Genomic DNA, 13,817 nt, shown 5'->3' on the forward strand with positions numbered 1-13,817 from the left:
GATGGCAATGGTGAGAAATGAGAAGAGATCCTCCTATTTATACTCCTTAGTGCCATCATTACCGGGCCAAATAGTCCATTCTAAATTTTCCAAGTGGCCCGCCTATGGTCCTTGAGTGGCAAGCCTCCTTGTCCAATGATTGCACCTAAAGAATGAGTTGGTATGGCTAAAAGGTCTCGCTTGGCAATCTAGCCTATAGATGTCATCAACGATGGCTCGTTTTTACCCTTTCATCGACCACTTATACCCCGCATTTATAGGCATTAAATGAATTTTGAAGATGATGGCATCAAAGTTGCCAACTTGGTGTCTAGATTCCTTAATTAATTAATGAGGGATTCGGATATCGCTTTCGATTAGCCCACGTGTGTACTATCATTTTCTTGACCGTCAAAGATATTTTTGACCTCATCATGGTTTTTGAAAATTCAAAGGATATTCATCCCTTCATTTAATGAGGTGTTCTAAAACCTTCTTTAATTTGTCTTTTTCTTCCTCAAAAAGACGGTCCGAAGAAATCCGTCATTTAAGTTGGTTTCGGGATCGGAAAATGGATGATTAGATACACCTCGAAAAACCGAATCACATGGACCCGAGGTTCAGTCATTGTGCCCCACGCTCGCTCAGATTATTTCCATGGACAGTCGGTTGGCCTAAAGGGTTGGCCCATTGGTCAGCACCTTGGCCCGCCATGTGGTCGACACGGTGCATCTATCCCGGGCCGAACAGCTCTCGGGCCCCTAGGCCTATTGCCAAGCCCGCCGTGAACAATTCTCTTATTTTCGATTTTCTTCTATCAATTCAATGCCAATCATAAGGTTATCCATGACCTAGCATTAGGCCAAGGCACTCATAGACCGTAGAATTAGTAACGAAATAGCCAAGTCTAGCCCGAGGCTCATTCCGATCGGCACCCAATCCATTTGTATGGTTCATAGTGCATTACCGATCCATAATCAAACATCACCAATTCAAAATTCATTTCTAATCACTAAGAATTAAATAAGGAATGATACATTTTTTTTATAAGAAAGCGATCGCATTTGATCGAATCGGATTATCCGTGTCGATACATAGCCGAGGCAAAATTACCCGCAACCAAGCACTATAATCAGTGGGATCAACCCATGACCATCTACAAATCCAAAATCATCTCGTGACCAATTCTCATGATCCAAAAGTCATCTTATGAGCTAGTGATCCAATCCCACCGGTATAGTCGGTAGACAATTCCACGATCGACAATCGGCCGGTTCATGGCCGGTCAATCACCCGGATCATGACCGATCCGTAATTCCTTACCGATCGAACCAATCGATCATGGGCCATATCGATCCCATGGCCAATGGCCCATGATCGATCCATTTAGGACCTTATGGTCGATCCTCTGGAGTCGACATCGAGGTGTTACATAAATTGTCCTTAATAGTTTGTAAGTTTTCATGAGAAAGTGTCGTGGCCACCGTTTTGTGTAACTTTTCACTTAAAATCAATGAGTTTTTGCAATTGAGTTTATGGTGTTATACACTAGCGTAGAATTCTATTATTCCATGTCTAAAAATATGAATTTTCTTTTGTACTAACAAGTGTCGAAAAACCATTGTTAAAAAATTTCTCAAATAATTTCTCGGTAGCTTATCAATTTTTTTTTTTTTTTATGAAATATCAACTTTAATTTGCAAATTATCAATTTATATTCTAATTTAGCAACTTTCATTAGCATAACTTATTAAACGTTCAGCTTTACTAACTTTTAAATGAAATCACTAACTGAGTGTTGGATGAGAAAGTTAAATAAAAGTTAACAATAATAAGAGAATTTTTTTAGAGATAAGAGAAATTGATTATTTAAAAGAAAAATCTATGTCAATAACTCACTTCAATAAAAGTAAGTAACGCAAAATTAAAAAATCAAATAAACAAGAGTTGGTAACTTGATAAAAAAGTTCTAATTAAAAAATAAGAACAAAATAAACATTGGTAAATAACTCAAGTGAGAATTGATAACTCAAATTTTTTTATTATTTAACCAGAAAAATATTGGCGAGTCACCAAAATAATGGTTATTAAATTCATATAGGAGTAGATAAATTTAGATTTTTGATAATAAAAAGGCAAATAAAAGTATGTAAAAGGATAAGAAAAATTAATAATTTGTGATTTGTCATGCAGAGTCGGTAGATTCATAAAAATTTCGAGAAATTAGCACCTAAATGTAAAAAGATGAGAATAATTAATAATTTATGATTTGTCGGGAAGAGTCTATAGATTCATAAAAATTTCGAGGAATTAGCGCGTGAGAAGAACTGCTTTCTATTGTTGAATGAAATGATGGGATCCCTCCGGGCATCAGCTAGTGGTGCTTATTACCGCGCTTCCCCTCCCATGTCTCGGTCAGGTCATTTTCTCGCCACTTTCGTACTGCTATGCATGCATGTCGTGCACTTCCATCGACCACTCATCTCGTCGCGTGCATTCTTGACTGAGACTTTTTCTAGTAATCCAAACCTGACCATCGGACCACGACGATCATCACCCCCAGTTACAACTTTGTCGCGTGCATTCTTGCTTTCAGATTATTTAATTTCAAGCATATTCAACGGTGTTTGACCAGACAACGGATGGGGGTGGCTGCTCCTTTCTTCCGTCCGCCTTTTGAAGCTCCGTTCATGGCGTCTCCATCTTCTCCCTTCTTGAACCACCTCCGCCTCCTTCGATGCTCCCCATCTCTCATCATCACCATCTCTTTTCTCCAGCAGTAGAGCAAAGCAAGAAACGCACCCAAGACGTCAGAGATGAATCCTGAATCGGCGTCGCCCGCTGCCATCTCCTTCTCCTTCTTCTTCGCAGTTCTTTCTCTTTCTGCTCTCTCCCCAACTTCCGCCCCCGCCCCCGGCCCCACCCCGCCGCTGCCGCGAACTCCAGCGACATGCCCTCTGGATTTCAGCTACGTGCGCACAATCCCTTGGGACACTTCGAATTGCCAACACCCCAGCTTCAAACCCAACGCTTCCCTCAGCGACAATTCTAAGGACCCCTTTGCCAGAACCTCCTGTCCCTCCTCGGCGTTGGTTTGGCTCAGAGGCTCCGACAGACTTCCCTCTTCCAACTCCCAGACCTCAACTCCTCCATTTCTTGCCTCCAAGGCTTTCAATCCGCCCTCACTTCTCTCGCTCTCCCCACCGATCTTGTTTCCTACTGCCTCGACCCTTCGCAGTTCCTCATAACGCCCTATAGTTGTGCCCACATTCATTCTACGCAGGACTGGGTCAGGGAACTCGGCAACTCGACTGCTCTTGATTCGGCCTGCAAGCCCGACCTCACTGTTTTTGACCAACTGTGACCAGTGCGTGTCTGCTGGTTTGAGTATCCAATCCCAGCTGCAATCCATCAGTGGTAATAATCCAAATACTACGGATTGCTTTTATTTCACTGTTTTGTATGCTGCTGGTATTGTCAATGCTTTCGGGCCCAAGGGTTTGTATGGCTTGCTGACGTGCATTATGGCATTGTCAACCGATAACCAAGGGAGCTTGGCTAGTAAACGGCACACTAATCTCGTTTTTGGCTTGATTGGAGCTGGTGTCGCAGTCATAGTCATGTCTTGTTTGCTGGGTTTGTACTTTTGGTTTGATAGGATGTGGAAGAGGAGGAGGAGAATTCAGGGTCTAATGCAGATTATAGTCTTGACCCGGAGGAATCAGGGTCTAGGGCAAGACCAAGGCCTAACATAGGGTGTATTTGTTTCACTGGTTCGCGATCTTGAGAAAGCAACCAGCAACTTCTCGCAGAAGAATTTCATCAGGCTGGGGGCTTTTGATTATTTTCAAGGGAGTTCTATCTGATGGGACGGAGGTTGCCGTCAAGAGATTATCGAATCAGATTTCCAGGGGGATGCTGAGTTTTGCAATGAGGTCGAGATTATTAGCAATTTGAAGCATAGGAATTTGGTGCCACTTAGGGGATGCTGTGTAGTAGAGGGAGATGACGATGATGATTATGATGAAATGAGTGGCCAGAGATATCTTGTCTATGATTACATGCCAAATGGTAATCTCAATGATCATCTTTTCCCATTGCCCGATAATCAAAGTGGGAAGAAGACATTGACCTGGCCTCAAAGGAAAAACATTATTTTGGACGTGGCAAGGGCTCGCTTATCTGCACTATGGGGTGAAACCTGCAATATATCATAGAGACATTAAAGCGACAAACATTTTGCTGGATGCAGACATGAGGCAAGAGTCGCAGATTTTGGGTTAGCAAAGCAAAGCAGAAGGACAATCCCATCTTACTACCAGGGTGGCTGGAACTCATGGCTATTTGGCTCCCAGTATGCACTTTATGGACAGCTGACTGAAAAGAGTGATGTCTATAGTTTCGGGTGGTTGTTTTGGAAACAATGTGTGGTAGAAAGGCTCTTGATTTGTCTTCTTCAGGGTCGCCACGGGCATTTCTGATAACAGATTGGGTCTGGTCTCTGATAAAAGCTGGGAAGATAGAAGAAGCATTTGATCCTTCGTTGTTGAAAGCTGGAGAGTCTACAAATTCGAACCCAAAGGGCATAATGGAGAGATTTGTGCTGGTTGGAATACTGTGTGCTCATGTTATGGTGGCTCTAAGGCCATCCATTTTGGATGCACTGAAAATGTTGGAAGGAGATATTGAAGTTCCTTCCATCCCAGACAGGCCAACTCCCTGGGACACCCATCGTGTGGCGATAGCAGCACTTTCGGCGTATCACCTGCCTTAAGTGGGCTCAAATTGAGCCCTGGAGACATGCTCAGGTAACGGTAGTTGGGAAAAGTTGAATGATTGACCCCATATGTTTTAGACTGCTTAAAAGGTGCATAGATAAGGAATTGTTCATTGGGCATCAATATAAGGAAGTATGAGTTGGTTTTTTTTTAAAGTACTGGGTAAAAAAGGTCCCTGCTCTGTATACAGCCTTGTAAGAGTTGTGTACCATGTACCACAGAATATCTGGCTATCAAGAGTTTATTCACATGACCTCTGAATTAGGATATAGTTCTAATTACGAGACATATGGCTTTCAGCATCTCTGTTGGATCAGACTTGATAGCTGTACTCCTGTTCTGTCCTATCAGAAAGTTGGACAATTAGGCAGGCAAATTCACTTTATAAGACAGGAAGATGCTGAATTTAATATCTGAATATTGCCTATTCTTGCATCTTTTCTTCCTTTAGGTGGTGAATATTAGTAATAAAGATATGCTTATATAGGAAATTTAGAGTGGTATACGGTGCTTCAGATCTGATCTTGGGTCTTCCATTCATGCGAAGTCAAGTTTAATTGGCTAGATGACAAGAAGGAAGTGAACAAAATGACCGATTGCGGGATATAGATGTCCTCATTTTGTCTTCACTTGTTGGTGTTGCCAACTTGGAAAAAAAAGTCCTATGAGACCTTATGGAGAAGAAACTTAAAAGAGAAATCAGGTGATAATTTGATATTGGATATTCCATTGCATTTTACATTGCAAGAGAATTTGACAGCATACCGGTTGCTGTTCTACTTCGTCTTGCATAGAAAGCTGCTATTCCATTTGCAGTTCCATTTGCAAGGGCTTGCATCTGTGAAGCCAGTAGTTTCTCTGCTGAAGTTGTGATTTTAATGGCTGAACATGCCGCAGGTTTACTCAGAGTGCTGAGGTTCTGATGGAATTTGAATATCCACGGGACTCGAAATATTTACTACCTTCTTTTTGGTCTGTCTTCCTTTTGTTGTCTTTGTTCATAACTATGTCGATACGAAATAGAATAGTTTTGGTAATTTGCAAATGCAGGAGAGAAAATAGGATAGTTGAAAGGTGAAGTCACTGCCTGGTTGTGTGCTAGGTGCAATTTACCATCAGTATATGTGAGCGAGGCTAGGGTAACATCTCATTTTTTGTCTATACAAAAAGGAAGATCTTATTCTATTTTCCACGTGAGGGATAAATCATTGGTGGCGTAACATTTACATTTCGTGTCTCAGAATAGCCTCCATTTTCTTCATTTCAAAGTTCTGCTGACGAAAGACCACTCTTTCTTGATGCTTTGTTTCGCCGAAGAAAATGCTAGGTGGACTGAAAATGTTTTTATCGAGGGCAAAGTCTCGATCTTTTTGTGTAGTTCAACTGAAATGTGGAGATCAGAAGTCTTTCGATGCTGGCCTTTGAATGGCAACAGTTCAGAATGCTGACGTCTTTCGTCGTTTTATGCCAGCTTAGTCCAGGGTCCAAGTTAGCTGGTAGATGGTATGGCGGGCTCCGAGTATGTTGTCTGCTCTTTCCCGTTTTCTCATAGCTTGATGGAAGCAAATCACGTTCTGCATTTGCATTTCCGCCCAACGCCTTCCTCCTACGTCCAAATATTTTGGCTGTTCTTTTTTGTATTTTTAGGGGGAAAAGTTTCGCGCATACGAAAATGATTTCTGCCGGGGTGCAGTAGTCTCCACGCTTTAATTTTCAAACATCGCTATAACAGATGAGTCCAATACGATGGAAGACAGAAAGGAAAAAACGAGGTCACGAACCAATCCAAATAGAGGCTCCTCAAGAACCATGTATCAATATAAAATTTCCTGGAGAAAAGGTCCAAACTGCCCACCATCTTTGATGTCATGGCCTACTTTTGGCATCCAAACTCCATTCAGTCGTGAAATCTGAAAAACATATAAAAGCGTATATCCTGTCCATAATGAAGCCAATGATAGCTATCCAAAGCAAGGCACGCTGACTAATTGCGGTGGCCAACCGGTAGAGAGATCGGACCGTATATTTCGATTACTCTAAATGAAATTTACGTCGTTTTCCTTTTCCTGCAATTGAAGTTCTTCAAACGAACAGCAACGCAATCGATTTCACTTGGATTGATGTCTCTAGAACTAACGTTTGTCAACCTCCACACTGTTGGATTTATAAGGCTGCGCATCGATAATCATTTGCTTATGTTCCATAATTATTTTTCTATTCCAGAAACAAATTAGGAATATATATCTATTTTGTAATGCGATTTCATTTTTCTATTTCTGGAACAAATTTTTAGTCCGAAACCGGTTTGAAATAAAAATAAGAAATAAAAAAATTTCACTTCTCTATTTCTAAAACAAAATAAGAAATAAAAAATCTTCTCATCATTCATGCTTTCTACTAGTTGGCCATCCACCCGCTGCTACCACTCACCGTATACCACCGCCGCCGACGGTCATTGTCCATTACTTAGGAGGGACAAATTTTATGTCGTTATTAAATACATATTTTACTGAAAAACTTATCTAGAAATAGATTTCTATTATAAAAGTCAATTTCTAGCTAAAATGGTTATCATTAGTACCTTAAGTCAATCATTTGCGAGGACCTTGATAGGAAGTGACAATGCACTTTGAAATATTTGTGCAGACAAATGAAATTTGTGTAGTCAAATTTTCAAAGATGAGAAATATAAATAATATGGATATAAGTAACTATAAAACTGACTTGTCTTCACTTCGCATTATTTGACAAAAGAAATGCCTATGCAGCTAACCTTGAAATAAAACATTGTAAGAGACCATATACTTACCATCTATGGACTGAGTGAATATGACTAAATCAGTAAATCACTCGGTTTCTCAAGAAAATGTCAAAAATACATTCAAATTTCAGAAGGGTCTGGTAATAGTGTCCTCGAGACATTTGTTAAGTATATTTAATAAGGATATATTTTGATTTTCGATACATCAATTACAGATAACACGAATGAGGTGCTGCATTGAAATCAAAATCCTTGTTTTTAATAAGTTCCCCAATTGTTAACAAAAATCCATTTTCAAATTCATGCATTAATTATGTTGCTCAGTCAGTCTCTTCTGTCTATGATGATCTAATTCTCTGGTCATCACCTCAACCGCAAAACATTCTGGGGACCCATCAAAAGCAAAATTGCAAGATATTTATACGGAAGAAACTTACCGCATCTTGCTAGATGTTTGACCTGTTAATGTGAAAGAATAAAAAATGGTAAAACTTCCGATGCAGAGGATCAAATTTCCAAGCTTTGGTCAGTCTGAAGATCAGCACCGCCATTATCCAGCACCCAACGGCATAGACCCGAATCAAGAATCACGAAGTAACCAGAAAGTTATCTTGTCTTTGAACACTGGGATATAATCAGATCCATATGAACTTGCATTCATCTGTACAGAGGAAAGAGAATATCAAAACAATGGAATTTTCCAGGAACTCACAGTCAATTTTATGAACGTACACATTTGGGAATATGAACTAAAAAGGATAATTAAGGGCAAGTATGCTGGCTGCTTTGAATTGATATACTGATATGTATCGTTCAGAAAGAAGAATCCAATAAAAAGTCTGTTGCTTGTGGTTACAGCATTTGTATTTTCGTACTAAATTATATTTTTTTGTGTGTGCGTATCTATATGTTAGACCAAAGTGATGACGTGGTAACACTCTTAGCTATAATTTTCTTTTTGCTACGGAATTCAACTTAAGACTGCTGAAAGAAACTATGAATGTGGTGGTAAAAGAATTTAGCCCTAGAACACGTACTGATCTCAAAGAGAAAAGAATAAGCAAGAAATTATCCAGTTAGCATATACCTGGACGTGTATATGGAAGCAGACTCGATCATGCGGAACTTCAACAGTAGAGGCATTCAAAATGCTAATGCCTTCGGCTTCTAAATTCCACAAAAGATTGGAAAGCTCATGGTTTCTGGTCCCTCTTTGTACATATCTGAAGGACGAGTTCACCTTTAGCGATTTCATGCACTGAAAGAGTCGGACGACCTTCGTTACTTTCCGATGATGTGTGAGAGCTATTGTTGAGAACTGATTGCTTGTTTGGATCAATCGCAGATAACATACTTTCCTTCTGGAGTGTTAGCTCCTCGATTTCCTTCTTGATCTCTGGAATGTACTCAAGTACCTCATCAATTATAGCCGGTGCACCCTGTCTCTTCTGCAATTTTGTATAAGCATTGTTAATTCGTAGTGAGATTGTAGAAATAAATAAAGTCAAAGTGAGAGCGCTAAAACAATTTTCTCACTACAAGAACATTCTTGCATAAATTGCTCCCGCATATATGAGTACGAACAGTTGACATACACAACTTTCGCAAAGGAATAAACATGACCATGTCTGTTGATGAAGCCAGCAGACATGCAATATCTGGGGAAGCAACAGATTACCTAGCTAACTGATAGCTCAAGTAATTAACGATCTGGCCTATGTTAAATCTCATTTTCCTTTTTTTTTTTCTGCATCAACGAGATTTGATATTTTTCTCGCTTTCTTTTGCTTGATTCACGTTCAAGAGAATATGTTAACCATGAAGATTTGCCTCAACGGCCGCTCTTTCACTTGAGAAGAATAAGATGGAAGTTGGGAGTTCAATCTTGACCCCGGAGTGAGGGAGACGGGTCAATCCGTGCTACACTAGGAGGGCAGGAAAAAAAGCAAGAGAGAATAATTAAAGTAACGGGGAGGAGGTAGAGAAGGAAACCTTGGATGAAGGAGGAGGGAGCATATTAGCTAGTGCCATGTAGCAGGCATTAAGATTCATCCTCCTCACTCTTTCCTTGGCATTGTGATCTTCCTTTTTCTTCTCTCTGGTCATCTCCATCTCCATCTCAGTCTCGCAGCTCATGACTGATTTGCTGCCTCAGGCCACTCCTAAGTCTCTTGACTTGGCCAACTCAAGCATTAACTCGTTGTTCATATCATTGTCCCTTTCTATATTAGCAGCTGCTGAAGATGAAGATGTGCTGCATTCTCGGGGGATAGCAATCTTCTGCAATGTGCCGCCAGGAATCTCTGGTGGGCTCGATAAACTGTCACTCTCAGGAAAGCTTGGATATCGATCAGTTTGTGATAAATACGGGTCTTGCTGATTGATAAAGATGCTTGCACTTGGACCCTCATTGTTGCTGGTTGTGGTTTCTTGTAGAATTTGTGACCACAAATCATCAAGCGATTCTAGGGAAAGATTTGGGTCGGTTCCAGATTCTATTGGGTTGGGGTTGTTGGGGTCTTCAGGAGGTGGTGGAAGAGACATGTATGAAGCCGTTCTGCTGCTAGCTAGAGAGAGAGAACTCAGTAGACGAAATCTCTTGAGAAGGAACTAGAAGAGCGGTTTTGGGTTGAAAAGAAGATATAGTACACTACTTTCAGATTCTCCAATGAACATCACTGAAGATTAGTGCGGTACAATAGCCATGGGGGGACCATAATGTGATCCAGTCTCCAAGGTCAAGAATGAATGCGAACCCTAGCTAGAGCTACAACTGTGTGAAGAGAAATAATGATAATAATGAAAATAAATAATGGAGCGACATGTGAGAACTGGAAACCCTAGATTCGAGGCATCTTTCTTGAATAATGAAGAAACTACCAAAAGAGGAAAAGAATAGTATGCGGTCACAAATTCGCAGTGACGAGAAGACTGATCTGCAGATTAGCCTATGCTAAGCAATCGCAAACAGTTGCCCACCCATTCGCACTGCTTTCATGAAATCTAATTGAGATGGAGAGACATAAAAAGGAAATTCTGCGGCATTCAGGAAGAAAGAAACGAGCTCTATAATGCAGCCCCATTTCAGAGAGACAGAGAGAGAGAGAGAGAGAGAGAGAGAGAGAGGAGATAAGGGTTACCTCTTACATGTCGTCTTTCCAATGGAGGATTCAAAAGCTAAAACAATTCTCTAAACTTAGCGAAGTCAATGGATCGTGAAAAAAACGATATTCATTAAAAAGAACGGATCATCCATTAGGCGGATGCAGTAGAGAGAGATCCATGGAAAATGCAACCTCCAGCTCTCCATGAGACGCATCGCTTGAGAAAAAGGAACTGACATATGAATATAGAATGCGTTTACGTGCCAACAGGCAACAAGCGCCGTACCTCCAACTAATAAACAACGTTATCTAGTTTTGCAGTACAATTGAACTAGCGAGAGCTTCATAGAAAGTAGTACACTCCGCCATTGATACGCACCAGTACGAGCATCTTCTTCCCTCTATATATCTCTCTCCAAAGGCCAAACACGTCACCATATCCCCATAATTGCCTTCATACCTTCATGCCTTTGTCGACCCTCAACAAATATAGCTTTCAGATTGAAGCTCTTTAGCTAACATCACCATTCGTCATCCTCGCATGCCGGTGCATGTCCACAGCTTTTCGAGACAAAAGCAAACCCGGGTTAGTGGAATTTGAGAAGGATGAGACTAGTCGATCTTCTCTCAATAAGGGTATTCATTTGTAGTTTGAAGTTGTCATGTTGGGCACAAAACAGAGTTTTACCAGCATTAAATATCATCGTTCGATCCCCACAAAATACGAATTTATGATAAATTTCAACAAATAATCTTAAGTATGAAAAATACATTGGTAGAAAACAACCGAAAACTTTTTTCCAAGTAATTTATGTAAACATTTATGAAATTACGGCTTTTTTAGTAGTTTGTGAATTACCAACATTAGTGCTAAGCTACGAGCTTTTATTTGCATAATTTATCTATACTTTGAATATACTAATTCTTAGATAAAATTACCAATCAAAATTGTTAGAGTGATTTATCAACTTTTGTCGATTAAATTACCAATTAATTTTGGGTTATCAACTCTCATTTGAATTACTTATCTACATTTACTTCCTCTTTTTTTTTTTTTTTATCAATTATCAATTTGAGCTGCCAATTTTTTTCTTGCTTTAATTAGTAATCCCTTACATTTACTAATTTATTTTAGAGATCACACATTTAAAAGGAAAATCTCAAATAAGAACCTGAAGTAGGTTCATTTTCTCAAAAAGGGACCCAAAGTGACACTGTATCAAATAATGGCCCAAAGTGGCTAATTTTGTCTCAAATAAGGACCAAACTTTCATCTTATTTACAGCTTGGGGTAGTTTTGTCCAAGAACATTTTTCTTTAATTTTCTTTCTTTCTTCATCTTCCTCACACCTCCTCTTTCGCTCTACATTGCCTCCTTCTTCAACACCATAATCAAGGCCCCTACCGGCGATCTCGTGAGCTTCATGTCATCACGTAGTTGGTCCTAATGACAAGAAGTCGGATTGGAGTTATTTGCTATTGGCCACCTTCTCGGATGCTAAAATCCTCGGTTCCTCAAGATGCATCAAATCTCGCTCGCTTGTGCTCAACCTAAAGCTTGGATTAACCTCCATCTAACGACGATGATGTTGGATTTTCTATCAAGGGAAGCGGTCGATGAGGTCAAGAGCTCGAATAGGACTTGTCAATGGCAGCAATGGGGCAACGAAGTACAACGGTTTCTATAGTTAATGATGTTAGATACGACTAATGATCAATCTCAAGATGGAACATCGATTGAGGAGAAGAGTTGTGTCGATGAGAATGGCAAGAGTGTGAGTGGGTGTCTCCAGAGACTAGGATTATTGAAAGGAGCCATTGACATTGCAAAGGGAAGGGGGATCCTTGAAAGATTGAATTTACGCAAGAGAGGCAAACCCAAATTTGAAATTGATGAGACAAACTCTTGCCGAGGTTGAAATAGTCACCAACCGCAACAAAATTGTTCTTTGGCGTGAAATTGTTGATCACCAAGTGTTAATTGAATAGATGCATAAGTTAGTCAAACAAGACGATCGGCGATGCTTGGATATTGCTACTATGTTGTTGGCAAGCAAAACTGAAAACAACACAAAAAATTGCAATTGCTGGGTTAGCGGAAGGTCCGGAATAAGTGGACTTTGATGCACTCTCGAGGTGAGAAAAATACGTCACCAAAGGGATTAGTTGCATAGCTTGGGAGTTGGACAAGAAGTTGAGTCTCGGCAAAAACGAGATTCATATTATGGTTTTGAGATCGAGAATTTGCGATGAACATTGGAATAAAAAGAACTTATTTTTTAAAGCTCATTCCGGCTTTGTGGAATTGTCTACAAACCATTTTGAGGAGAGAAATTTAAAATTTTCAACGAGTTCAACTACGTTGTAATGGGTCGTGTTAAAGAAAACCCAATCTTGGTCATACAAACGAGATGACACGGAGCGATGGAGGGTTGATAATGGAGGTGATGTAGAGAGTAAGAAAAAATGAAGAAAGAAAAAGAAGAAAGAGAGAGACTAAAAGTAAACAACAATGTTCTTAGACAAAAGTACCCTTGGCTGTGAATAAAAAATAGAAGTCCAAGTCCTTAATTGAGAGTAAGTTAGTCCTTATTTGAGACGGTGTCCACTTTAGGTCCTTTTTGAGAAAGGCTACACTTCAAAAAGGTCCTTATTTGAGATTTTCCCCACATTTAAATTAACACAACTCGCCAATTTTTACCCCTTTATATTACCACATAGTATTTAATCATTAACTCTCGCTTAAGATACTTACATGCATTTAATCTTTTTTAATTTGCCAACTTTTCTTATCGCACAAACTTTTATTTGTATTTCTTAGCAACTTCTTAAATTTATTGATGTTTTTAGTAATTACCAGCCTTAGAGTGACTTAGCAAATCTTTTTCTAATTAAATTATCAATTAGTTTTGGGTTATCAACTCTCACTTGAATGACTTATCAAGTTTATATTTCTTTTTACTAATTACTGACTTTTCTTATCATTTTCCTAGCTTTATCTACTTGTTCTTAATTACCCCTTAAACTTATCCACTCTTATATAAAATTACTTTAATTTTAATGATTTGCTAATTTTTTTCTATTAAGTTATCAACTAATTCTGAGTTATAATATTTTATTTGAGTGTGTTACAAATGTTTATATATTCTTTTGGTATTTACTAACTTTTCTATTGGATTACTTTCTATTGGATTA

At 39.4% G+C, this 13,817-nt stretch overlaps 1 protein-coding gene and 2 pseudogenes across 1 annotated transcript; 2 read left to right on the forward strand and 1 right to left on the reverse strand.

Annotated features, from left to right (window-relative positions):
• The first annotated feature begins 2,586 nt into the window (after positions 1-2,586).
• On the forward strand, positions 2,587-4,899 carry LOC120288190 (annotated as a pseudogene).
• A 3,017-nt stretch (positions 4,900-7,916) lies between these two features.
• On the reverse strand, positions 7,917-10,397 carry LOC104430933 (transcription factor bHLH160-like). Its single transcript, XM_039301646.1, is given in 4 exon segments — positions 7,917-8,179; positions 8,606-8,716; positions 8,718-8,966; positions 9,511-10,397. Coding segments are annotated over 4 exon segments (585 nt in total). The 5' UTR covers positions 9,655-10,397; the 3' UTR covers positions 7,917-8,098.
• The window catches only part of LOC120288582, a 29,391-nt pseudogene continuing 25,226 nt past the window's right edge, over positions 9,653-13,817 (forward strand).

This window comes from Eucalyptus grandis, chromosome 9, assembly GCF_016545825.1.
Source record: "Eucalyptus grandis isolate ANBG69807.140 chromosome 9, ASM1654582v1, whole genome shotgun sequence".
NCBI classification, from domain to species: domain Eukaryota; kingdom Viridiplantae; phylum Streptophyta; class Magnoliopsida; order Myrtales; family Myrtaceae; genus Eucalyptus; species Eucalyptus grandis.